Source organism: Ursus maritimus, unplaced genomic scaffold, assembly GCF_017311325.1.
Source record: "Ursus maritimus isolate PB19 unplaced genomic scaffold, ASM1731132v1 scaffold_24, whole genome shotgun sequence".
Classification (NCBI taxonomy): Eukaryota; Metazoa; Chordata; class Mammalia; order Carnivora; family Ursidae; genus Ursus; species Ursus maritimus.
Genome location: NW_024424897.1, coordinates 406,749 through 433,883, shown reverse-complemented (window position 1 = coordinate 433,883; position 27,135 = coordinate 406,749). Strand labels below are relative to the sequence as shown.

At 47.5% G+C, this 27,135-nt stretch overlaps 1 protein-coding gene across 2 annotated transcripts in view; it reads left to right on the top strand.

Moving 5' to 3' along the window:
• Positions 1-27,135, top strand: part of TBCD (tubulin folding cofactor D) — a 159,810-nt gene that overhangs the window by 2,928 nt on the left and 129,747 nt on the right. For both annotated transcript variants that reach the window (XM_040639916.1, XM_040639915.1), the window contains exons 3-8: positions 6,416-6,513; positions 7,580-7,681; positions 9,296-9,442; positions 12,287-12,342; positions 15,456-15,588; positions 26,125-26,170. In XM_040639916.1, the coding sequence (XP_040495850.1) occupies positions 6,416-6,513; positions 7,580-7,681; positions 9,296-9,442; positions 12,287-12,342; positions 15,456-15,588; positions 26,125-26,170 (582 nt within the window). The remainder of the gene's footprint in view (positions 1-6,415; positions 6,514-7,579; positions 7,682-9,295; positions 9,443-12,286; positions 12,343-15,455; positions 15,589-26,124; positions 26,171-27,135) is intronic.

Below are 27,135 nucleotides of genomic sequence, written 5' to 3'. Positions count from 1 at the left end.
CTTTCTGGTGTTCCTGTGAATTGGTTGTTAAGTTTCCAGGAGTGATCCCTGGGTCGCTTAGCTTTTCCCACATCGTTTTGTTTTTTGATCTTTGTTTTGCACATGGAAGATGTTTTTGAATTTGTTTTGTCCATTGTTTTTACTACGCTAAGTTCTCTTTTCCTTGATTTGGTATTTTTCAAAGTCATCTTGTGGGTCGGATGTTCGTGTCTGGGGAGCACATGGCTGGCTGCTGGGTCCTGGAGCCCTGTTGGGGAGCGTCCTGCTGTGGGCCTCCTAGCCTGGAGTGCCTACTCCTTGTTGGGTCAGGCGTTGATTGCATGGCTGTTGTTAGCTGCATCCTGGCTTCCTCTCGGACTTACTCTCTCCAGAGCATCTCTGTCCAGTAACACTTTGTGTGATGACGGAATGTTCTAGATCTGTGCTGTCTGATAAAGTCACCACTAGCCACATGGGATTGCTGAGCACTTGAAATATGGCTAGTATGACTAAAGAACTGAATTAAAAATTTTATTTGACTTAAATTAAAAAAAAAACCCCAAATGTGGCTAATGGCTATGGTGTTCACCACTCTAGAGAGGTAAACCTCTGGTCTGCCTAAAACGGGCTGTGCCTGGGAGACCCTAGAGGACTCCTCCTGTTTTCAGCCCTCCCTGTGCCCTGCCCTGCCCTGGGCTGTTCCTGGCCCTCAGCTCTGACTCCTTGCTGGGCTGCTCCAGTTACCGTGGCTTTCCCTGCAGTTGTCCAGTTTCCAAGTCACAGCTGACTGTTGTTTTTTTTCTTCTCTGTGGATTTGTGTCACTTTATTTCCGTTTTACTGCATCTGGGGTGGTGGTGGTGAGGGTTACTGAGATAAGCATGTGGAATAATCTGCTTTTCTGGTCTCTATTCTTGTGGAATGGCTGTGCCATCTTTCTGAATCTCTTGGTCCTGTTGTGGCTGTTCTCTGCTCTTCCCCCAGTTCACCTCTTTCCTCTGGCATCAGCGTTTCTGTGTAATTTGGTCTTTTCATGTTACTGGTTCTGCCCATATTTGAGACCAAATGGATGTAGATGAGGGCTCCTCTGCTTCTGTTTTATAAGTTGGAGTGTTTCCGGCTAAACCTCTCCTGAGAGGATTCTGTCAGGCAGTGTGGTGAATGGGTGGGCAGATTTTCTCTGCGAGCAGGTGAGTTGGTTGATTTCTCCACCACATTGAGCATGGGGGGATGTTCCAAATGGCAGAATGAAGCCTTTCCTTTATCTGGGGTGCTGATGTCTCCGGGGAATGCTTTACTTGCCCTGAGTGGTCTGTTCAGAGTTTTGCTCTGGGATGAAAGCTGCTTGTGCTCATGTGGTGAGGTATAACTTACACGCCATAGAGTTCACCCTTTTTTTTTTTTTTAATAATACTTTTTTATTATGTTAGTCACCATACAGTACATCCCTAGTTTTTGATGTAAAGTTCCATGATTCATTAGTTGCGTATAACACCCAGTGCACCATGCAATACGTGCCCTCCTTAATGCCCATCACCGGCGTATCCCATTCCCCCACCCCCCTCCCCTCTGAGGCCCTCAGTTTGTTTCTCAGAGTCCATAGTCTCTCATGTTTCATTCCCCCTTCTGTTTACCCCCCCTTCTTCCCTTTCTTCTTCTACTGATCTTCCTACTTCTTATGTTCCATAAATGAGTGAAACCATAAGATAATTATCTTTCTCTGCTTGACTTATTTCGCTTAGCATTATCTCCTACACTCCCGTCCATGTTGCAGCAAATGTTGAGAACTCGTTCTTTCTGATAGCTGAGTAATATTCCATTGTACATATGGGCCACATCTTCTTAATCCAGTCATCTGTTGAAGGGCATATTGGCTCCTTCCATGATTTAGCTATTATGGACAATGCTGCTATGAACATTGGGGTGCATATGGCCCTTCTCTTCACTACGTCTGTATCTTTGGGGTAAACACCCAGCAGTGCAATGGCTGGATCATAGGGTAGCTCAATTTTTAACTTTTTAAGGGACCTCCACACTGTTTTCCAAAGTGGCTGTACCAACTTGCATTCCCACCAACAATGTAAGAGGGATCCCCTTTCACCACATCCTCTCCAACATTTGTTGTTTCCTGCCTTGTCAATTTTTGCCATTCTAACTGGAGTAAGGTGGTATCTCAATGTGGTTTTGATTTGAATTTCCCTGATAGCTAATGATTTTGAACATTTTTTCATGTGTCTGTTAGCCATTTGTATGTCTTCATGGGAAAAGTGTCTGTTCATATCTTCTGCCCATTTTTTTTTTTTTTAAGATTTTATTTATTTGACAGAGATAGAGACAGCCAGCAAGAGAGGTAACACAAGCAGGGGGAGTGGGAGAGGAAGAAGCAGGCTCCCAGCGGAGGAGCCTGATGTGGGGCTTGATCCCAGAATGCTGGGATCATGCCCTGAGCCAAAGGCAGACGCTTAACGACTGAGCCACCCAGGCGCCCCTCTTCTGCCCATTTTTTGGTTTGATTATTTGTTTCTCATGTATTGAGTTTGAGAAGTTTTTTGTAGATCTTGGATACACTACAGATAAAAGACTGGTATCCAAGATCTACAAAGTTCACCCTTTTATGTATATACTTAATTGGTTTTTAGTATATCACAGAGTTGTGCAGCCATCACCACTAATTTCCGAACATTTTATCACCCCTAGAAGAAGCCCATATCCCTCAGCAGTCACCCCCACTCTCCCTCCAGTTCCTGGCAACCACTAATCTGCTTTCTGTCTCTGGGTTTGTGTATTCTGAGCATTTCACGTAATGGAGTCGGACAATATGTGGACTTTTGTGACCGGCTTCTTTAACTGGGTGTAATGTTTAAAGTTTGTTGTGTAATAAAATACTTCACTAGCTTTTCAGTTTCTTTTGGGTTTTCAAAGCAGTAAATATATATTTTGTAAATAATGCTAGCTCGATCTCTTTATCTGTGGTTATACATTTTCATTCTTTAAAAAATGTTCAGGGTGCCTGGGTGGCTCAGTTGGTTAAGTGTCCAACTCTTGATCTCACCTCAGGTCTTGATCTCAGGGTTGTGAGGTCAAGTCCCATGTTGGGCTCCACGCTGGGTGGAGCCTATTTAAAAAAAAAAAAAGTTCAAAGTTACCTTTGTTGAGGGGCACCTGAGGGGTACATTTGGGTAAGTGACCAACTGTTGGTTTCCGCTCAGGTCTTAATCTCAGAGTTGTGAGATCAAGCTCTGTGTTGGGCTCCACACTCAGCGGGGAGTCTGCTTGAGTTTCTCTGTCCCTCTCCCTCTGCCCCTCCCGCTTGGGCTCTCTCTTGTATGCTGTCTTTCTGAAGATAAATAAGTAAATCTTAAAAAAAAAAAAAATAGGGGGAGGGGCAGAGGGAGAGAGAAGCTCAAGCAGACTTCATGCTGAGCTTGGAACTGGTCGCGGGGCTCGATCTCACCACCCAGAGATCATGACTTGAGCGGAAATCAAGAGTCGGATGCTTCACTGACTGAGCCACTCAGGCACCCAAGTCTAATATTCATGTATTTACCATTTCCATCTTTATTCTTTGCTTTCTATAGATTGTAGTTTCTTTCTGGTCTCATTTATTTTTTGCTTGAAGAACTTACCATTTTTTTTAGTGCAGATTTACTGGTGATGAATTCTTTCAGCTTTTGATATTTTGTTTCACGTCGCTTTTGAGAGGTTTTACTGATTATAGAACTCTAGGGTGACAGTGTTTTCTTTCAGCATTTTTTTTTTTATTTTTATTTTTTTAAAGATTTTATTTATTTATTTGACAGAGATAGAGACAGCCAGTGAGAGAGGGAACACAAGCAGGGGGAGTGGGAGAGGAAGAAGCAGGCTCATAGCGGAGGAGCCTGATGTGGGGCTCGATCCCGTAATGCCGGGATCACGCCCTGAGCCGAAGGCAGACGCTTAACCGCTGCGCCACCCAGGCGCCCCTCTTTCAGCATTTTAAAAGCTATGGTCCTATTGCCTTTGGCTTGTGTTTGTTTTGACAAGAGGTCTGTCTTTATTCTTCTCTTTGTTTCTCCATGTAATGTGGGCTTTTTTCTCTGGCAGTTGGTAGAATTTTCTTTTTATTGCTGGTTTTCAGCAATTTGATTATGACATGCCATGGTGTAATTTTCTTTCCATTTATCCTGCTTGAGTTTGTTGAACCTTTTGGATTAATAGGTTTACAATTTTCATCAAATTTGGAATAATTTTGGCTACTATTTCTATACATATTTCTCTGTCCTTGCCTCATTCCTCTCCCCTTGGGACACAGGTTACCCATGTGTTGCTCACTTGACACTGCTGCACGTGGTGCTGAGGCTGCTTGGTGTTTTAGCCCCCCCACCCCCCGCCATAGTGTAGAAGTGTAGTTACTGTGTCTTTAAGGTCTCTGATCTTCTCTTCTGCAGTATGTAATCTGTTAATCTCATTTCGTTACTTTTTCATTTCAGATCTTATTTTTCCAGCTCTTGAAGTTGATTGTGTTAGTAGCTTCATTCCTTGCCTCCTATTGTTCATGTTTTCGTTTACATCCTTGAGCGTGTTTTAGTGTTTATAGTATTTATGATGCTTGCTCTAAAGCTTATATCTTCTTTGGGGAATTTCTATGAACTGATTTTCCCCGTTAGGGGTCTCAGTAACTTTAGACAGCTGTATGTCTTGTAAGTTTTGAGTGGATGATGGGCACTGTGATTATTACTGTGTTGGTGGTCTTAAATTTTCTGTCTCTAAAAGAGTGCTCAAATTTGCTAGGCTGCGTAGTTGTAAATCATTTGTATCCTTTCGATCCTATTAAAGCCTTGTTAGCGCAGGTCTTGCTTTTTCTCTAGTTTTTCTCTAATTTAGCCTTACTACTTAAGGAAATACTGCTCTGGAGTGTCTGCTGGTTGCTCTGGGTGCTCAGCAAGGACTCTACTCTGGCTTGATGGAATTTGAATGTTGGTCCCATGTCTGCTGGAAACTCGGCCTCAGTGCTTTTTGGTAGTTGTTCTTACCTGGCCTTGTGGACTCCTCCCATGCTTGTGAACATTCAGCCAACGACTTAAGGGGACCTCTGTAGACTTCTGGAGCTCATTCTCTGCATACCTTCCTCTTTATTACTCTGCCCTGCAGATTTCAGCTGACTTAGCCTTCTTGAACCTCAGTCTCTGCTCTCTTTGAGTCCTCCCCTCCCTGTGCTGAGTTCTAAAAATTACCTCCCTGCAAACAGCCTGGGCAGCTGTAGATCCCAGTTGTTCCCCCCCCCCCCCGTCGGTTTGTTACCTTGCAATGCCTGTTGTTCCAGTGTCTGAAAATATATTTGTAACATATATATTTTTTTAAATTTATTGATTTTTTTAAAAAAGACTATTTATTTATTTGACAGAGATAGAGACAGCCAGTGAGAGAGGGAACACAAGCAGGGGGAGTGGGAGAGGAAGAAGCAGGCTCACAGCGGAGGAGCCTGATGTGGGGCTCGATCCCATAACGCTGGGATCACGCCCTGAGCCGAAGGCAGACGCTTAACGACTGTGCCACCCAGGCGCCCCTGAAAATATATTTGTAACATATTTGTCTCGTTCTCTAATTTTTGGTGATAGAGCAATTCCATATAAGTTATTCCTTTATAACTGGAGGTGGAAACCCTTTTTTTCTGCCTTATTACGTTGGTTAGAATGCGCTCATCACTAAATCACAGTAATTGTAGGAGGTATCTTTTGTAAAGCATGGTATTGGATATTAGGCATTAGAATAATTTTAAAAAATAAGAATATTTTTCCTGCATTTTATTTTATTTCACTTTATTTTAGAGAGAGAGAGATTGCATGTGCATGAATAGTGGGGGGAGGGGCAGTGGGAGAGGGAGAAAGAGAATCTTTTTTTTTTTTTTTTTTAAAGATTTTATTTATTTATTTGACAGAGATAGAGACAGCCAGAGAGAGAGGGAACACAAGCAGGGGGAGTGGGAGAGGAAGAAGCAGGCTTTCAGCGGAGGAGCCGGATGTGGGGCTCGAACCCAGAATGCCGGGATGCCGGGATCACGCCCTGAGCTGAAGGCAGACGCTTAACGACTGAGCCACTCAGGCGCCCCGAGAAAGAGAATCTTAAGCAGATTCCCTGCCAGTGCGGAGCCCAACATTGTGCTGGATCTTAAAACCATGATTTGAGCTGAAATTAAGAGTCGGATGCTTAACTGACCGAGCCACCCATGTATCCTCTCCTGTGTTTTAAAAGCGAGGATGGATGTTGTATTAATTTTGTTCTTTTAGAAACTGTTATGGTGAAAATGTTTTTCTTCTTTTGCTCTATTGATACTTGGAGCATATAGGCTTACTAATATTGAATCATTTACATTTATAAATAAAGTTTATTTTTTGGCATTTTGTTTTAATATATTAATGTTTAATTTGTACTAAATGTTTTACACATGTTTTTGTCTAGAGTGGATGATGAACTTGTTGTTGGATATAGTACAAGATAAGACCTCTCCAGCTGACCTCATACATCTAGCTTTCAAGTTTCTTTACATCATCACCAAGGTAACATTTACATAGCACTTTCTTAAAGACCAGGTCCAGAAATTACTGTCCAAATGTCATTTTTCAGGAAAGATGGTTCTCACACAGAAGTTGTGGGTTTCATTCTTTCTCTTTCTACCATATGTTGGGGATCAGATGTTAGTGATAGTGATCCGTGGGTCCTTTGGCTGAAACCCTGTCTGAGATATTTAGCATCTTGCATTTGAATAGATCAAGTAGCACCTAGCTAGAAAGGAAGTGGAGGAGGGAAAGGGAGGAGAGAGAGGGAGAGAGATAGATGACTAATTCAGAAGAGCTTTTTTCAAGGAAAAAATGGACAAGCTTGGTGAAAATGGAAGTTATACGGCTTTTCAAACTTTAATGTGCAGGTGAATTTCCTGGGGATCTTGTTCACAAGGCAGATTCTGAGTAAGTGGGTTTGGGGTGGGACCTGATATTCTGCATTCTTAGAGACTCCCAGGTGATATCCCTGTGCTGGCTACAAACGTAACCAATTGCAGTTTTGACCATGGGCGTGACTCAGAGCCATCTCTGGGTGGGTTTGTGGCGCTACGCAATATAGTGGTGCCTGCTGTGTGGTGAAGAGAGGACCTTGGTCAGAGAGAGGGCCCCATGGGTGGGCTGCCCATGTGCGTACTTCTCTGTGGCTCAGTTGAATGAGTGCAGGGCCTCTCCTGAAGGCGTAGTACCACTGCATTTATGGAAGCCGTAATGAATTTGGGGGCCTTTGAGGTTTTTGAGGACTCATTCCCTCCTGAGTGTCAGAGGGCAATTGTATAAACAAGGTAGAAGGAAAACTTTTTAGTTTGTAACATATCTATATTTCTGATGAAGTATATATAATATGTGTTAAGTTGGGACAGAACATATTTATGAAAAGATGTAAGAAGCAAAGATAGCTTTCCTATTTATTCTTAACAAGTTGTATCACAGCAATACGGCATAATTCTCTTCTGATCATTGGGTGCAATAGGTGGTGATCTTTGATGGTAGAGGAAAAAGATAATTTTGCTACTTTCTGTGTTTTCTAATTATGTAATAATTCAGTGTCTCTTTAATCTGATAGGTTCGAGGATATAAAACGTTTCTTCGTTTGTTTCCTCATGAAGTAGCTGACGTGCAGCCTGTGTTGGATATGTTTACAAATCAGAATCCTAGAGACCATGAAGTGAGTGTCTTTTTTCTCCTTTTCAGTCCCAGCCTCATCTCTCCTTCTTTCTTCCCTTGTTTGCTTCACTCCTGACTGGCAGTTTTATCTTCCTGTTTCCTTCAATTTTATCTTATGCTGTTTTATATCCCTCTCTCTCTTTTCTTTTATTCTTTTGGCTTTTTCTGTTATTATGTTACTTTAAATTATTTCCCTTTAAAATATGCTCTTTATATGGGGCGCCTGGGTGGCACAGCGGTTAAGCGCCTGCCTTCGGCTCAGGGCGTGATCCCGGCGTTCTGGGATCGAGCCCCACATCAGGCTCCTCCACTGTGAGCCTGCTTCTTCCTCTCCCACTCCCTCTGCTTGTGTTCCCTCTCTCGCTGGCTGTCTCTATCTCTGTCAAATAAATAAATAAAATCTTTAAAAAAAAAAAATATGCTCTTTATAAAGAAAAAAAATATGCCTACATATGGTGTGGTGGTAATCTTCCAGATTTTTAAAAATTGAAATATAACTATTTTGGGGGTCTCCAGGATCACCCCCAGGTTTGATGATTCTCTGGGATGACTGTAAGACTCTGCATGTAGTTGTTCTTATGGTTGTGACTCATTAGTAGCAAAATCAGCAAAGGGAAAAGGCATGTGGGGTGAAGTTTGGAGGACACCAGAAGTAAGCTTCCAGGGTCTTCTCCCAGTTGGGTCACACAGGGCACTTGTAAGTCTCCCTAGCACTGAGTTATGATGACACATACGAAGTGTTGTCTACCAGGGAAGATCATAGAGACCAGTGTGCAGGAGTTTCTTGGGGACTGGTCACGTGGGTACTTTGCCGAGCATGGACTGAAATGCCATACGCCCAGAAGGAAAGCAGGTTTTGACATAAGCGACATGGTTTGTACAAATAGTCCAGGCATAGAGTCCCCCTTCTCAGGGAATGGTGGGAAGCCTCCTGAAATCTAAGTTCGCAGATGCCCACTGCTGGCCAGCCTTGTTAGCAGGCCTTTCCCAGGAGTCAGATTGCTGCGGGAGTATTATTTTGCACAGTGTGGGTTCAGAGGAGCACACAGATCATTACTGCACCACCAGTGAGTTGTCTCTGTGAATGTGCCCAATTTCAGTTGAAGACGTGGGGGATTATTTCCCTAGCTCTCCTCTGCTTCTCGTGCCCCTGATGGGTGATTCCAGGGCCAAAGTAGAGTCTTGTTTTGTGACTACCTAAAATAAGGACACTTCTCTTTGACTGGACATTGAGAATATTTTTTTTATTCTTAAGTCTTCTGTTTTCTGTCTTATTATCTGTTTTTCACTTTCTCAAAATGCCGATTGTGTGTTGAAGGGTGCCAGTAAAGAGAAGCCATTATACTGATATATGGTGATTTTTTCTTTGTTTTGCTGTTTCTTTCATTTGACAGGGTTGCTAGCTGTCTATGACGGGGGTGTGTGTGGTGGGGTACAGTAGAGACACAGGAGGGGCTCATGATGGTCTGTACTCCAGGCTCTGAGGTGGATGGCATCCGAAGGGCCTGTGGTGGGGATTGAGTGGGCAGGGAGGGCAGGGAGGACTGTGAGTGGGGCATGCGGGTTACCTCTGTCCTTTATACTGGAGTCATTTTACTCTGATTTAACTTCCTAGACTTGGGAGACCCGCTACATGCTTTTACTGTGGCTCTCTGTGACCTGCCTGATCCCTTTTGATTTTTCACGCCTCGACGGGAGCCTCCTCACTCAACCTGGGCAGACGCGAATGTCCATAATGGACCGTATTCTCCAAATAGCAGAGGTAGGTGTGGTCATGCAGATCAGTAGCTGCTAACTAGCATTCTCTTTCATTCTCACGCTGTCTTTATGTTAGAGTTCAGTCAGGTACGCCTTTGACATTAATGTTTCTTCAACTGCTGTTACTGATTTTCAGTAGGGTAAAATTTCATTTCACGACCTGTTTTGAAAATGTGATGATTCATATAAGGGAAAGGATGAATTACTTAGCAAATCTCCTTTCTTTGTAGGTAGTGCAAATACTCTGTTAAGCATCATAATGACCTATAAGAGATTTTAGGGGGGCAGTTGTAAGAGAAAATAAAGGTCCATCTTAAATTTGATTTTTAATTTTTAATGTTATGTAAATAATACATGATCAGCATAGAAAAATTAGAAAGTAAAGCAAAGCAAGAATGATATTAAATCGAAGTCCCTCAAATTCTAGTGCCAAGAAATAATAACACTTGTATATTTTTTCAAACTTTTTGTGATGCTATAATTTGTTTATATGCATAATATTTGCATTACCCCAAACTTGAGTGGTTTAACACAACACACATTTATCATCTCACGGTTTCTGTGGGTCAGGAATCTCGGTGTGACTTTGCAGGGCAATCTGCATCATAGTCTCCCTGGCTGTAGTCAAGGCTCACCGGAACAGGTTCTGCCTCCGTGTCGTCATGGCAGTTGGCTGAAGCCAGACCCTTGAGGGTGTTGGACCAAGGGCTTTAGTTCTTTGTTGGCTGTTCCTTGCCATGTGGCCCCCTCGGCGTGGCAGCATACTCTCTTGAAACTGGCAAGGGGCAGGGTCTGCTAGCGAGACAGAAGTCACAATAATGTGTCACCAAATCACAGAAGTGACCTCCCAGCCCTTGCCAAATTCTCTTGGTTAGAAGCCTGTCACTGTGTCCAACCCAGACAGGAGGGATTACACAGGATGTGAGCAGCGATCAGGCATTCATCGAGTACTTGCTCTGTGCCAGACACTATTCTAATCATCTTCTGTGTAGTGACTCACATAATCCTACTTAATGAGGCAGTTAACTCAAAAATTTTATTTATTTTAGAGTGAGAGAGAAAGAGTGCATGAGCCAGGGTGGGGGGTGGGGAAAGGGAGAAACAGACTTTCCACTGAGCAAGGACCCCGATGTGGGGCTTGATCCTGGGACCCTGGGATCATGACCTGAGCCAAAGGCAGACGCTTAACCACTTGAGCCACCCAGGCGCCTCTTTTTTAAATAAATTTTTTTTTTTTAAGATTTATTTATTAGAATGCGCGTGTACGTGGCAGTGGGGGGCAAAGGAGAGAGAGAATCTCAAGCAGGCTCCAGGCCCAGTCAGTGCTCACGACCCTGAGATCATGACCTGAGCTGAAATCAAGAGTTGGACACTCAACTGATGGAGCCACCTGGGCGCCCCTTAAAGACTTTTTTTTTTAATAATTAAGAAATATTAAAAAAATTTTTTTAAGTAATGTCTACAGCCAGTGTGGGGCTCGAACACACAACCCCACCATGTTCCACCAACTGAGCCAGCTAGGTGCCCTGAGAGTTAACTCTTTTTATCTTCATTTTACTGAGGGGACAATAGTCAAAAAGAAAGAAAAAGTAACATAGCTGGTTCACTTTATCATAAATGGTAGAGCCAAATTTGAAGCCCGGCAGTTTGGGTCCTGTTCCTGTGGTGCTCACCACACTCCCTGCTGCCCATGCGCCCTTGGTGTCCTGCTGCTCTGGGAGCTGCTTTTTCCCTGGCAGTGTATGCTGAATGTCTTATTATGTCAGTGAGTGCATGTCTTCTCAAAATCTTTAAGAGACAAGGTCCTCCATCTGAACCCCAATTTTAAAAATATTCTCTTGGGGCACCTGGGTGGCATAGTTGGTGAGTGTCTGACTCTTGGTTTTGGCTCAGGTTGTGAGCTCACGGTCGTGGGATCCAGCCCCATGTTGGGCTCTGTGCTGTCTGCTTGAGATTCTCTCTCTCCCTCTGCCGCGCCCCCCGCCCATGCACGGGTCACATGCACGCACTCTCTCTCAAATAAATAAATCTTTAAAAAAAATTCTCTTATAGATAGACATTTAGTTTTGTTCTGGTTGTGTTCTATGAGAAGTAGTACGGTGATGAACCACCTTTACATACCCTTTGTGTATTTGTCTTGTAAATGGGACTGCCAGGTGAGTGGCTGTACATTTCTAAAGGTTTGGCACTGGATATATGATTGTCCCCCAGAGAAAAGATCTTTCGTATATGTATCATTTGGAAAAAAGTTAGTGAAGATGTGAACTGGAAACTTCTTAAGGCAAGCCTCCAAAGAAAAGCTAGTCATTTGTTTTAACCCTGGGTCCTTTTCTGTTTGAGTGGGGCCTCCTAAGTGTTCTGCACACTAACATGTTGACAGGTCCCTTTTTAAAGATTGATTGATTTATTTTAGAGAGCGAGAGCAGGGCGGGGGAGGATGAGCGGGAGGAGGGGCAGAGGCAGAGGGAGAGACTCTCAAGCCGACTCCCTGCTGAGTCAGACACTCAGGACTGAGCCACCAGGTGCCCCTGCAATTCTGTGTTACAGTTGGGTGACACATTTGTGTTTCATTTTTCTGCTGTTTTTACGCATGTCTAATTCAGGGGGTCCGGGCACATGCCATGTGCAACGGGGCACCTGCCAGGTGGTGAGCACAGCATTCAGCAGCTGCTGGCAACTGCAGGTCGAGTTTAGGGATGGTTTGTGCCGCTTTGGAATTTGGCTTCTGCCTGGAAGCTTCATGGGCTGGCTTCTCCGGGAGCTGCTGCGTGTGGAACTGGCTGGTGAGTGGGTCCCAGAAATTTATATGGTGTGTGTAACAGTGCCTGTCCTTGATCTTTTCTTCTAGGCCTACTTGGTTGTCAGTGACAAGGCCCGAGATGCAGCTGCTGTCCTTGTGTCCAAGTAAGTACCTGTTGGCCCCCTCACAGCTGTGTTGGTTGCTGTGTGACTGGTGTGTTCCCAGAGGGTTTGTCTTACATATTTTTTTGCATTCCCTGTGTTTCTGTTACCTTGGAGGAGGACACTGGGCTGATGGGCCTGGGGAGGTCTTTCCTACTGCCCAGTACTTGTGTCTTTCTTTGAGGGAGCATCGGCTCTGTTTGGCTTCAGGAGGCCTCTGAAGCTTAGAGTGCTGGGCTAGGGGCTCATGGAGGTCCCCTGACGGGCCCATCAGAGCGCAGATTTAGAACAGGTGTAATAGTTATACCTGGGGCAAGACCTCACCTTTGGGGTGGTGGCAGTTAGATGAGTCTTTAAAGGTCACTTCGAAAGCCGTTGACGCTGTGGTTTATGCAGATCATGAGCTTGATTGGGTCATTGTGGCTTGGGATAAAAATCCCCAAACATTCTCTGTTGACTGAAAAACAGGCTGTGCCTCAAACACGTCAACATGGCTTTGTCTGATGAGCTCGGGAGCTGACCCAAACAGTGGCCCTGGTGTCTGAAAAATGCCGAAGACGTGCGTGAGAGCTGTGTGTACTTGTTTCATGAAATGAGAGAACGGAAGGAAGCAGTTCTTCTACATTAATCTTTTGTAGGACATGTAACTTAAAATAAGCATGTAGAGTAAATAAATTAGAAAATTTGGTTTTCCCCCACTCTACATTTGTGAAAGTTGAAAATGGGCCGTAAAAACTTTTGGATATTTTGATTGGGAAAATGGGCAACACCTTGTTCAGGGTCCCCTTATACTTAGGTGTGCAGCCATGACCTTCCACAAAGTGGTAAGAGAAGCCCTTAATTTGTAGGGCAGTGGGCACTGGACGAGGCGTTCGTGCAGGCCCTCGCTGCTCCATAGGGTGGAGCTGGAATGGGAGAGCTGACTTCAGGAGTGAGGGGGAACACGAGAGCATTGCTTCACCAGGGGGAGGGAGATACTGGACAGAGGTTTCTTGTGATTTAAAAAAATGAGTTTCTTTTTAATTATAAGAGTAATGATATGTTTTGGAAAATAAAGAAAAGTATAAAGTACAAAATCCACATGTACCTTCATCCCCCAGAGATGTAACTGCTCCTGCCTTTTGTCCCGCCGCTGTCCGCGGGTGCGCGCCGTCTGCGGGTGCGCCACTGTCTGTGGGCGCGCGCTGTCCGCGGGCGTGTTGGTGCACGTGCTTGTCATACCAGGTGCCAGCAGATGGCCTGGAGCTGTATTCAGTCTTTTTCTAAAACATGATTATGGTGTGAATATTTTATTGTTTCTCCAGTCCCCTTTTGGACACATAGACTGCTGCCCTGCAACTTGTTAGTGAAGTCAGTGTCCTCATGAACGTTTTACGTAAAACTTTGTACCGTTCTGATTGATTCTTAGAGATGAATTCCTGGAAGTGGAATGGACATTTTAGGGGTTTTACATGCAATTACTGGAAAGGTTATCTTTTCTCCGTATTTACCAGTACTGTGTGCGATCCTAATGTGTTTGCCAAATTTATTAAATGAAAAATGTTTTCATTATTTTTTATTACCAGCAGTACTGCGGGTTTGGTAGAGTTATGCTGAGTTGGACTTTGTGGAGCACTGTGTCTTTGGGGGCTGGGGAGGTGAAGCCCTAAACCTTCGTTCCTTCCCTGATGTCCTCCAGGAAAGGTGACCTGGGAACAGAGCCAACCACTTGGCAGGACTCTCCTGCACCATCTGGTGGTTGGGACGAGTAAGCATTTTGCATGGTTGAGGCTGGACGGGTAAATGCTCCAGCCAGTCTGCCAGGCTGTAGATGCATCCTGGTGCTGTGTAGCCGGCCTCTCACAGTGTTCCAGAATGGGCGGTGCTGTAACTGCACTGGCTGAGCATCTGCTGATACACTGGGTGGTGGCTGCTCCGAGGGAAGAGAGGGCTCTGAGGTGGGAGGGCTTGTGGTTGGGATGAGTTTCCCGCAGGGTTGCTGAGGCAGGTGCCAGAACCGCACTGAGCGCTGCTCTGGAGCGAGCCATAACATCCGTGGTGCAAACACAAGGAAGAAGTGGGCCAGCACGTCGTAAAACGGGCTTCTGCAGCATTAAGTGCAGAGTCCCACCACATGTGTTCTGTTCGGGGGCAGCTGAAGGAGTGTGAGGTCCTGTCTCCTGACACTCTCTGGTCCCATGTCTCCTTGGGAGGGTGTCCCTAGGCCTCTCTTGGAGGCCGCACATCCACCACCCTCCGTGTCTTCATGTTCTTTGCTTGTTTCCCATTTCTGCCCCCAGAATGGAAGCTTTCCTAGGAGAGGATGGGCTCAACCTGAGACCGAGTTGGATAGCTGAGGGCCTGGCATGTAGACTGGCTAGAGAGGCATAAAGGGGGCCCAGGCTCTGGTGTGGGGGCTTGGGGATGGCTGCCAGCTTAGACCAGACGTGTAAGAAAGTGGGCAGGATCCAGTATGTGCCATCCGAGCTTCCGGAATACAGAGCTGAGCATATGTGGGCCCTGCATGGGGCTGTGCAGTGCTGCGTGGAGGGGGTGGGGGGAAGGAAGACCCACGGCAGATGGAGGGAGAGCGGTCCTGTGGGCCCTGCATGGGTCTGTGTAGCACTGGGCGGAGGGGGTCGGGGGAAAGAAGACCCATAACAGATACAAGGAGACAGGTCCTGGGGCCTGCTGCTGCGCCAGGCCTTGCCATATGAGGTGGTACAGTGTCCTGAGTCAGAGTTGAATTTGGGCCAAGGAAAGGGAAGGGCTGAATAGTAGGTGTTGGTGGGGTTCCTGGGCAGTGGTGGGGACAGGTAAAGGTGGTCCTGCATTATATGGGGCCTCAGGATGAGTGGGAGTGCAGGAGGGAGGAGACGGGGGTGGTGGGGCCTGCGTATGACCTCAGGTCATACTGGGGAATGACCACCTGAGGGCTATGGTCTTGGTGTTTTAGATTGGAGAGTGTCCTAGAATGTCTGTCTTGAAGGGAGGACATAATTCATAATGCAGAGGACAGACGTCCTGGCATGGAGACTCCTCTTGATGGAATATGTGGTGGGCCGGGAGGGGGTGAGCTCTCTTCAGTTGGGGCCTTGGTGGAGCTATCAACCTGCCTTTTTGTTTCCTTCCGGCAGGTTTGTCACACGGCCTGATGTCAAGCAGAAGAAGATGGCAGGTTTCTTGGACTGGAGCCTGCACACCTTGGCCCGCTCCTCCTTCCAGACCATTGAGGGGGTCATTGCCATGGATGGCACGCTGCAAGCCCTGGTAAACACTGCCCCAGGGCAGGGGACAAGTTCTGTTCGCCTTTGAGTCCATTCTGAAGTAGCTGGAACATAGAGACCATTAACCCCAACAGCACAGCACTGCACCTTAAAACCCAGGGTTGTCCTTGGATTGTCAGCGTTGGGCTTTCTAGTCCAGTGAAGGAGATGGCCTGAGCCAGCCTGGTGCATCGCCACCAGGTGGCAGTGGTGTCCACAGAGCTGGGCTGGGCAGGCAGGCAGGGCGTGTCCTCCTTGGGTTTCCTGCTGCGTAATTGTGTTACAGAGTATAGTTATCAGAATGAGCTATGATAAAATAAGGCAGGTGATTTGAAATTTGATTTTGTTCAGCTACTCGGGTTAGGGTGTCAGTAACAAGTGTATTAAACACACAAAGGCACCTGCCCGGAGTGCAGTGGTTGGTGCCCTACCTCCCACCCTTTCCCACTTCCTGTTTCATCTGTCTGTTATGTTGCCTTTTCTAGTGCTAATGAGGAGGATAGTTGCCAGAAGAGGGGAGGCTGCCGAGGCCCTCATGGTCCTTGGGTGTTGTGGGCATGGTTCCTCCGCTCTGCCCTTTAATTGCACAGATGAGACTTGGTTCTTAGCCTTGTTTCTGAAGCTGTTGAGGCCCGTGGCCCACTTTCTGGAGAGCAGGGCATTTTGGACTACGTTTAAATGGAGACATGTGGACCCATGACTCAGTGTGACATCATTTTCTTGGGTGTTGTCCTGTGTGCTGACTATTGACAGGTGGGATGAGGTGTAGGAAGCCATGAGGGCCAGTGAAAAGTGGGGATGATGGTGTTATCACCCAGGGCAGTGGGCACAGGATGTGGGAGGAGAGAAGATGACAGACAGCTGGGGCTACCATACGGGCCCAGGGAAAGCCCTTTCTCACTACACATCCTGTCCTGGGCACTTAGGGCCCAGACTGCCTGGCCTCTCTCAGGAATGTTCTCGGCATCTGTTTCTTTCCATTCATGTTGCTGTTGTCTTTAGGAGGGACAGCCTTTCAAATGATGAGACTATTTCAAGACATTTTCTAAAGAAACCTGGAAAAGTAGAACATTTTCTGAATTCCTGTGGTCTGTTGAGGTGCTGTTTTCCCCCCCTGCTTTCTTCTATTCTGTAAATGAATGTGGTATGTTGTGCATTAGTTTTTAAAAAATATTGAGAAGTGGTGCTTTAGTCGTTTGAGTGTCCAACTCTTTATTGTGCCTCAGGTCATGATCTCATGGGTTGTGGGATCGAACCCGTCTTGGGGCCCACGCTCCGCAGGGAGTCTGCTGCTCTCTTTCTCCCTCTCTCTTTGCCCCTCTCCCTGCTCGGGCATGTGTGTGTGCACATGCATGCTTGTGCTCTCTCTCAACATCTTTAAAAAAAAATTGAGAGATAATTCACATACCTTAAGTAATCTGCTTTTTTGAAGTGTATAATTCAGTGATTATTTTGTATATGCACAAGGTTGCTCACCACTACTTCCGGAATATTCTCATCATCCCTGAAGGAAACCCCACGTCTATTAGCAGTCACTCCCCATTCCCCTCTGCAGCCATTAATTTCGTTTGTCTCTGGGTTTGCTCGTTCTGAATACTTCCTATACGTGGAATTGTACAACACGTGACCTTTGTCAGTGGCTTCTTTCATTTAGCATCAGGTTTCAAGGTTCATCCACAGTGTAGCTTAGGTCAGTAATTCATTCTTTTTTAAGGCCACGTAATATTCCGCTGTTTGGGTATTCTTACCTCTTATGAATAGTGCTAACCTGAACTGTGTGTACATTTTTATTTGAACATACATTTTAGTTCCCTTGGGTATGTAATAATAGTTTTTTAATTTAACAATTCAAATATTTTCTATGTTTTTGAAATCTTAATTTTTCTCATGGCCTCACACCTGTCATACTGATGAAACATGGGGTATCAGCTTGTGTAGACGCACAGCCTGTGCCCTCAGGTGGCTCTCATTCCAGCTGTGTGTGGAGGTGGTGCTTAAAGAGGGTTTTATTGGGATTTTCAGTGTAATTGCCATGATGGGAGTCAGTGCAGGGTGAGGCTGGCCTGGAAGGGCACCTAGTGTGGATGTGAATGGGAGGGGGGAGGTGCGGAGCACAGGCATGTGCCCACCAGGCTGTCATTGCTTGAATCCTGGGAAGTGCATTTATGGTTTAGGTAATTCTGGTAAAGGATGGGTGAATGGGGCAGAGATGCTTTATTTGAAGGTTTGGGTGTAAGGGGATTCTTAATTTTTTGCCATGAATTGCATTGAGAAGTCTTAGGTCATAGAGAAACAACTGGAAGGTCTGACAGAATATAACTGGAGCCTGTCAGTCTGCTGTGGCCTGCAGGGCAAAATGCTAGATCCATGTGAGTATGGGCGTGGGGGATCAGGCACCTCTGACCTAACTTGCTTTTGTGGTTATGGTCCTATTTTAGACCTTTGCCCAGTCAGGGATTTGCATCTGGGACGGGCTCTTGGGGTCTCCTGTAGCCTTTGCCTGGAAGCCACCCCTCCAGGAGCCACAGCTATGTTCATACACATAGGGGCAGCTGGCCAGCAGGGTGTCTAGGCTGTAGGGCTGGAGCCTGCTGTGACTGCCCTAGGGACCTGTGGGCAGGTGAGGCCTGTGTGGCTTCTGTCTGGGCTGGTGGCAAGGACGCAGTTTTTCCGGAAGAGACAGCGATGGGCCTGTGCACTCAAGCGCCCTGCGAGAGTTTCTGATGACTCCCTTGTCCCTGGGCTCAGGTCCTTGGGGTTCTGATGCTCTTCTTGAAGGCTTGAAAAGGGCATAGGGACCCCTTTTTGTCCAGTCCTGTAGTTGCTTTGCCCTAGGTCCTTTTATTTATTTTTTAAAACATTTTTGATCATCTCATTGCTTGTCTCTACATTGTTCCCAGGCTTTCTGTTTCTTCTTCCTAAGTGGGAGACACATACCTTTGATGGCAAAACCCAGTGCTGGGGTGGGAAAGGCCGCCGAGTGTTGTCCTGCCAGCTATGGGAGCAGATCAGCATTCCTGTCAGTGCAGAGAGCCAGCCAGGAGTGGGGACGTCTCCAGGCTCCACTCTTAGGAGTAGTTCTCTTTTTCTCTTTCTCCTGAGGAATAGAGGGATTTTCCCAAAAGCTTCTGCCCCCTCCCCCAGCAGGGCACTGAAGCAGCATGGCAGTCATATCTCAGAGCTGTCTGGAGAGGTACGCCCTCAGCGAGGTGGGCAGTTGGCTGACAGGGCAACCCAAATCCTAGGGAAGTGAGTAAATGAAACTGCTGGGAAGTGGCAGTCTGCAGGGCTCAGCACATCCCTTCTGGAGCCTTCTGAAGACCCTGTGTTTCCTCCTGGAAAACCTGGGGTCTTTCTGGAGTCACACGCCTTGTTTCCTTTTCTCTTTTCCTTTTCAAAGCAGTGATTTGGTCTAATTACTGCTGATGCTGCCTGGGCAGGAGGAAGTGGTGTGGGGTGTTGGGTTCTCCCAAGCAGGGAGCGGGTTTCACCATGAGCTCGTCAGACCTGAACAGCAGAGGTTGGGCGTCCGCTGTGCATGATGAAACTTGCAGGTGTATTGTGCTTTCGGATTTCGTCTGTCTCCTTTGATGCACTTGGCTTCATTTCTATCCACCTGTTCATTAGTGTGAGTTAGGCAAAACAGGTGAACTTGTAACAAGCACCATCGAAACTAGGGTTTGATTTTATTTTCCTGGAAGCATGTTCCTCTTGCAGCAATGAATTTTAACTCTTGTGTTTAGGGAAGTAGGAGTCCGGTAGCTTCCTGTCACTGGAAGGCCCTCTGGTTTAGTCCTGCTTTAAGCATTAGGATTATTGCAAATTGAGGAAATTCAAAGAAGGAAAACCCAATATTAAAAACTGAAAATGGTCATCATTTGAATATGCGTACCTTCTGCTTCCTTATTGATGGTTGTGCCATCTTGGCTTTCACTGCTCAGATTGAAGAGCCTAACGACTGACTGGTGATGTGGGGTTTCTCTTCGTGTGTTCCCTGTAATGGCTGGGGGGTGGGGGAATTTTTATTGCTGAAGACGGGAGTCTTACACAAAAATGCTGCAGGTGTGATGAGTGGCAGTAAAACACTCTCCTCTTTGCCAGTTGTGGTCGTGACCCCCCTTCTCAATGAAGTTTGTTTCAGTTTATCATTGATAAAAGCCTAGCTCTCGTGAAAGGATAGAATGTTTTGTTGCAAACACTAAAAACCAGGTGATCCTATCCCCAGTGCCTGAGTGCATGTGTGAGGACAAATACTGAAGCCTTTTTGGTTTTGCCTAGAGTCTAAGTAAATAAAAGGAGTCTCCAGCCCGGGTAGAGTGGCTGTCGACGCCACAAGGGCAGGGTGTACCAGAAATGCACGTCCCAGGCTCCAGGGTGTGTTGGCTCTGCCCTTGGGTGCTTTGCTGCCCTGAGGGAAGCCAATCTGCTGTGGGCCAGTCCTGAGCCTCGGGACGCCCTGTAGCAGCTCCTGTGACCCCAGGCAGAGGTGAAGGCCTTGCTCCATGCTCCCTGCCTGTAGAAGGGAGATAACAAACCTCTTACCCCAGAGGGTGGTGTGGGGGCTAATTAGTGCCTGTCATGCTCTTTGAAGATGAAAGGAAGTCACCTGATCATCCAAAACACTTGTCACGTAGGCTTTGATTTCTTTCCTTTTAGGGCTCTTTGGAGAGTAACACTCTGTGGTTTCATTTAGGGTTCAGTGTGGCCAGAGGACAAATGGTCCAAACTGAGCTTTTTAGTCGTAGCCCTTGCTGGGGCAGGGTTTTGGGTGGAGGAAGATAGGGTAAGAGCCATTTGAATATGTGTGTGTTTCAGTTATGTATGTGCATTTCTGTAGCGTTCATGTATTCTTGCAGAATTCAGGTGAAATGAGTACCTTCAGTTTCCTTGTGGATTTAAATCCATGGAGCAGCCAACTCTGATACTGTTTTAATTTTATGCAACTCAGCATTTTATGTGGGGCAGGCAGCATGGTGGCATGAGTCTTGTTGAAACATGCATGGTGTGTGGCACGCCTTTAATTTCATTGGCGGGCCTGGTTTGTACACCTGCTGTGTGAGGACGTGACGTGTCCTGCTGGACAGGTGCAGCCCAGCTGAGCCCACGCTTAGAGGGGAGGGGGCCTTGTCGGTCACAGGCTCTCCCTGCTGCTTAGATGAGATGAGGAGCACACGGCGGTGCGGCTGGCTGGTGTGGAGCTGGCCGAGAGCTGTGGGCCTCCTGGCTGGTGCCCTCTGTCCAGCCTGGCCTGTGGCCTCCACTGCAAGCCATTCGGGGGCCTTGTAGCTCCCACCTTCTCGGTGGTTGGGTTCTCAGGTGAACGGGACCTGGCCCCCCTTACCCCTCCCTCTAAGCAGGTGTTTCTCAAGGCTTTGTCCTTGCTGTTCGAGGGCGGCTGATGTTTCTCCTGATTCACCCTTGACCTTTAGTTCCTGGTTCCTCTCCTTGGTCCCAGAGCCCTAGTACTGTGCATCTGTTGTGCTTCAGATTCCATGAGTCCAAGATTGTGGCTGTTATTCTGTCGGCCCAGCAACAAACGAGAATGTTCAGGCAGGGCCCAGGTCCAGTCTCATCTGGCATGTGGATGAGGCTTTGGGATGTGTCCCTGGCCTGGCCCTCCGTTCCTGGTGTGCTGGCCAACCCCTCCATGGTCCATCCCCCACCCTGGGCCAGGAGTCTGTCCTTGGCCTAGAACACGACTCTCTGCTCTGGCACTCTCTCCAGACAGGAGCTGGCTCAGTCTGTGGAGTCCTCCCCCGGTGGCAGTGGACCGCAGCTGTGCTTTGTCTGTACAGCCTTCAGTGGTGCCACTCTGGAGAACCAGTGGCAAAGGGCCCAGGAATGGGGTGGGGGAGCCAGAGAGTGGATAGCCTGCAGAGGTCTGTGCTCCAGGCCCCTCTGGCAGGGGGCCAGGTCCGGGCAGGGACAGGCCAAGCAGGCTGGTTGTGCTGGTTTCCCCCAGGGTTTTGGGCCCTGTGCTGGCAGCTCCCTCATGTGTGCCTTGGGTTAGGAGAGGCATGAGCATGGAGGTGTGGGTCAAAAATGGCAGACTCTTCTCAGTGGTTCCTGCCATGGGTATTCTTGCTCAAGTCACTGGCCCTGTCAAAGTCCTTCAGTAGGCTTGACTCTGTGCCCTTCTCAGCTGTGGGTGAGGCATACCACCTGCTTTTCCTCCTGCTCCTCTTTGGATCTTCTCTCCTCACTTCCACTTGGGGGGAGGGGGCCTCTTGTGGGCCTCCTGGCTGGGGGGGCCCTCTCCTCCCGCTGGGCTCACAGCCCCTCCCTGCCCAGACGCCAGCATGGCTTGGGACGTTGTCCCTCCTCTGAGCCTGTGGCTGCCCTGGCCAGCTGGTTACTAAGTGACCTCTCTGGGGCAGGAATTGTGTCTTTTGCATCTTCCATATACCCTGCGTGAGGCAAGTAGGAGATGCGTGATCAGTATTTTTGGTACTTTTCAATTGATTGAGAAATAATTATTATTATTTTTATCTAGAGTTATTAGCTCTTGGAGCCAGTGGGAATAGCAAAGACCTCTCGGAGGGACTAACCCTGGGTCTGTCTGGTATGTCTCCTTCCCTCCTCACCTCGTGGAGGCTGCAGCAGGACCATGTCTGTTGCTCTTATGGATTGATTCCAACCCTTTTAATGGAGAGCTTTCAGATCTTTCAGCTTTGCAGCGTTTGAAATTCTTCTGTGTGTCAGGTTAGTTTATGGAGTCTGACAGGCTCCCATGAGGTGGGCAGTGGGGGCCCCAAGGGCCATACCCAGAGTGGTCACCCTTGAGAGAAGAGAGGAGATGTCTTGCTTGTTCTGGGGGCTGGAGGTGCCTGTGGTCTGGCTGGCTTGTCCCCTTTGCAGAGTGGACCTGCGCCTGGCCAGGGCCTGGTCCTGGAGTGCAGCCTGGATGGGCACTGCTCTCAGGACACATCTGCTTCTGTATTTCTCAGTGCTTCTCTGACCAGTTTCAGCTTACTGTTATTTTTGGGGGAGGTGGCAGCCTTCCTTCAAATGCCCCTCTCTTTGATCTTTGTAAGCCAGCAGATGCAGTGGGTTCCAGCCGGTGGTGGTAGGAGGGTTATTTTCCTCCAAACTATGGAGTATGTGTCAGAATTCCTCTGTAAAGTGCCTTTTGGTGTTACATAAAGATGCAGAGCCGTTTGGGCTTTGCTGCCTTCCACGAAAGGTGTGGCCCTGGGTGGGCTTGCTGTGGTGCAGCGGAGGATCGTGGGCCAAACTCTTAAGTGCTGTCCGTCCTGGAACTGGTTGTGTCAGCGCTTGATGGTGTTTACTTTTATCCCCATTTGTGTGTGGCACGACTGCCATGAGCAGGGACGGTACGCTCCTTAGCACCGGGACGAGAGTCCGGAGTGCAGAAAGGGAGAGCCCACGTTGCCTGAGCTCCATCCTGTTTGTTGGTGTGTTTATGATGTCATGTGGGACGGGACCACACACTGAGGTGCCCAGCAGGTGCTGTGCTGGTTCACGGTACGCTCACTAGCCCATAGGAGACTTCACAGGTGCCGGTGAGGGGCACCCCTGAGCCGGCATGGTGTGGGGGACCTTTTTCCCAGGTCCTGGGTGGAGCTGCTTTTCTTGGCCTTGACTTGGTGGTGCTTCAGGGAGCCTTAGACCAGTGTCTCCTGCTCGGCAGCAGGGTGGACTGGCTCCCGAGCCCCTGGCGGCCTGTGATTCACAGGCTCAGAGAACATGCCCCGGGGAGGGGAAGCTGGTTTGCACATTGCAGAAAAGCAGGCTTGGGTGGGTAGCAATGGAAAGGTGTGGTAGTTTAGAATGATGACTAAGAGACTCCTTTTGTTTGCACCTTGCGCTGTGCCGGTTTCTAGAACAACAGAAACAGACCTGACGGTCACTTCTCCTGGGCTGCGTGGTGGTGTTCTCTCTGATCTCGAGGAGGCGTAATTGCTTATGCCGAGTGGGCGCTTTCACAGGCGTGTGCAGGTGGTTCATGTTTCATGCTTCTGTGAGAAGACTGCACCTCCCATTTCATGGTCTGGCTCATGAATACTTCAGACCGTCAGAAGGCGGGAGCATGTTTACCTGGCCGCTTCCTCCCACTGCTGAGCTTCACCGTCCCCCGTGTGTGCCTGCACAGCCACACGCCCTCAAGAGTGAGTGGCAGTGAGGGTGCCCCACTTTTATGTGTTCAAACAGACTGGGACACCTGGGTGGCTCAGTTGGTGAGACGTCTGCCTGTGGCTCAAGTCCTGATCCCGGGGTCCTGGGATTGAGGTTGGGATCCGTGCTCGGCAAGGAGTCTACTTCTCCTCTCTCCGCGTGTCCCTCCCCTCCCTCTGCTCGTGCTCTCTCTCGCTCAGTCTCTCCCTCTCAAGTAAATAAAATCTTTGGAAAAAAATTAAATGCATAAATATAAAATCTTAGAAAAAGAACAGACTAATAAAACAAAGCCCTTTTCTTCGTTGATTTTGTTTGTTTTTGTTCCTTTTCATCCCTTTGCCCTCCTGAGTCTGTTCACAAGGGGGTTTGGACTCGGTGACCCTTCTCTTCATGTGTACAGAGCGCTTGGGTTATCCTGTGGGGTTCAAGGTTGGGAAGAGCAGAGGGGTAGAACTCCATTTGTATCCATGAGGGATGTGGTATTGGTTCCCATTAGTCCAGACAGTGGCTGTGGCTGGGCCTCAGTGCTGGCCCCTTCTGTGTGGGGTGGGGACTGCTAGGGTCCAAGCCAGGCGTGTCCAGGCAGGGGCCTGTCACCGTCTGCCCGAGCCCAGTGGTGGGGCCGTGTCGGCGCCAGTGTTCACCACTTTTGTTCTGTTCTCTTATTGAGACTTTGTAAAGAATTTGGCAAATAAAGAGTGTTCACATGAAAGACCACTTCTGGCATGTCATGATATTTTAAATTCTTACTAGTATAGCTGGTGAATGAACCCAAAAACCACTTTAAAAAAAAAAGATTTTATTTATTTGAGAGAGGGAGAACGAGAGAGTGAGAGAGAGCATGAGCAGGGAGGAGGTCACAGGGAGAGGGAGAAGCAGGGAGCCCAACATGGGGCTCGATCCCAGGACCCCGAGATCATGACCTGAGCCGAAGGCAGATGCTTAACCAACTGAGCCACCCAGGCGCCCCCTAAAGAACACTTTAACCAACTGCCAAGTGCTGTCAGCTCTGTTCCTGGCGGCTCACAGTCCTTCCCTCCTTCCCTGCAGACTTTCTGCACTGGTGTGGGTTCTCTTTATGTCCCTGCCACGTGTCCTCATCCTGCTCTCAGGGTGGTGTCTGCTGTCCAGGCTTAGACAGTAGCGTCCTTACCTACAGGGTCAATTTCCTAAGTTGGGAGTTCTCTGTTGGGTAACAACCCACCCCAAAGCCTGTGGCTTGAAACTGCAGCCATTGTGAGGATTCTGTGGGTTCTGATAGTCTGGGCACAGGGTAGCTTGTCTGTCCCTTCCGGCCAGGTGGCGGGGGAGAGTATGCCATGTCTGGGAAGCCCACACAGTGGGGGCAGCACGAAGGGCTGAGCAACTCCTTGACTGTCAGGACCTCGTGTCGGGGGGACAGGAGTCTAGTGCACATGGGCTTATGTACCTTCACATCTAAAACAGAAGTAGGTCTCACTTTGCTGGTTAAATACTGTTTCTAAAGGAGAGGAAGTTCTTGTAAGAAATTCTTAAAAGTGCTCAGTGCTAGGATTCTTTGTTTAAGGGGCTTGGATGCTTGTGTGAATTATCCCATTTTTTCTTCCAGACCTGAAAGTGGAGGGTAAAGTTACAGGTTGAGCATTCTGGAGCTTGTGAGGTCTGTGAATTTGGACATAGTCCCTGGTTATGGGAGAGGGGGTGGGAGACACCTTGCCAGGGCCCCACAGGACGAGCAAGTGTGTGAGAAGCACGGGGAGCCCTTTCTCATTGTTGACTGAGCATGAATGACACTCCAAGAATGCATACTTGGGTTCCTGACCATTGTGAGAGCTGCTTGGGCCCGTAACTTCTACCCTTTGATGCCTTTTCTTATACACAGGTCATTAAAGATTTTTTTAAAAAATTTATTTATTTGAGGGAGAGAGAGAGTGGAGTGAGCGAGAGAGAACACGAGTGGGGGGGGACAGCAGAGGGAGAAGCAGACTCTCCGCTGGGCAGGGAGCCCGATGTGGGACTTGATCCCAGGATGCTGGGATCATGACCGGAGTTGGAGACAGATGCTTAACTGACTGAGCCACTCAGGCACCCTACACAGGTCATTAAAGAAAACTCAGTGAGGTTCTTTACTCTCCTTATGGCTAATGCCCTCAGCAGCAGCTTGGGTACATGCCAGCGGTGATGCCTTGCCCCCGCTAAGTGCACTGGCCGTATGGTTGCATTGCTTGTTCACAAAGTCCTTTCAGGACATTGCCTCTCCTGCCTCTTGTAATTCCTTTATCATGTATGGAAACTGTTTGTTATTTTGTGGTATTTAGAATAAAAATTATGGAAGTGCAGTGAACTGTTTTGGTGATTTATGTTCTAAACTTGTTAATATACAGATATGTAACATTTAACAGATTTTTTTTTTTTTTTTTTTTAGGCGCAAATATTTAAGCATGGAAAACGTGAGGACTGTTTACCCTATGGTAAGGTTTATTTGTAAGAGGGTGTGTGCGATGTGAATTTGCCTGTATGTGATCAAGTATGTCTCTTTCACATTCTATTTGTCTGTAAGTTGCTGTATTTGGACACTATCATAGTTCTTTGTGTTGTTGTTTGTTTTTTGTGTGTATGTGTGCCTTAATCTGGTTTTTTAGGCCTGGTATGGGAGGTCAGGGTTCTTGATGCCGTGTCTGCCAGGTTTTGATTCTGGGGGACTTGGTGATGTGGACACACCCTGAGGTCTTTGGCTCACCTCCTGGGACCCCAGTCACAGCTGCATTCTTCCTGCAGCCACGGTCACACCTTTTGACCTTTTGCCCCATTTTTTAAATTTTGGACAGAGCCTCAGTTTATGATCATAAGCTCTGTGATTCTTGCTGCAGAGACGTTTACTACCTGGACCAAGAGAAACTTCTTGGAGTTATATATTTTAGGAGATATGTGAATAAATTTTGAATAGTAGAGCCTACTTTTGAAAGAAATTTTCATTATGGAAAATTTCAAACATGTATAAAGGAAGAGAGAGTGGTATAGCGAACTCCCGCATTTCTGTCACAGGCTTCACATTTTTAATTTATGGACGTTTTGTTTCCCTGTGCTCCTCCTTAGCACACCCAGACACCCTGCCGTCTTACCTGCGTCTGTTCTAGTGTGTGTCCCCAAAAGATAGGTAGGACACGTTTGGAAACACAGGTTGATGTTACTGTCACACCTGAAAACACGAGCAGTTGTTGTTCAGCATCTTCTCAATCCTCCTCAGTGGACTTGCACACACAGACGCGGGGTCTGTTTTATGCTACTGTCACTCGTACCCAGGTCATCACTGCATGTTGTTTGGGTCTTTGGGGAAATTGCTGTGACAACTTGTCTTGAAATCTTGTCCTCCTTGTCTCTCATACAAAATGCCATCCTGTGCGCTCTCCTGGCCCTGGCTTCCCTGTGATGCTAC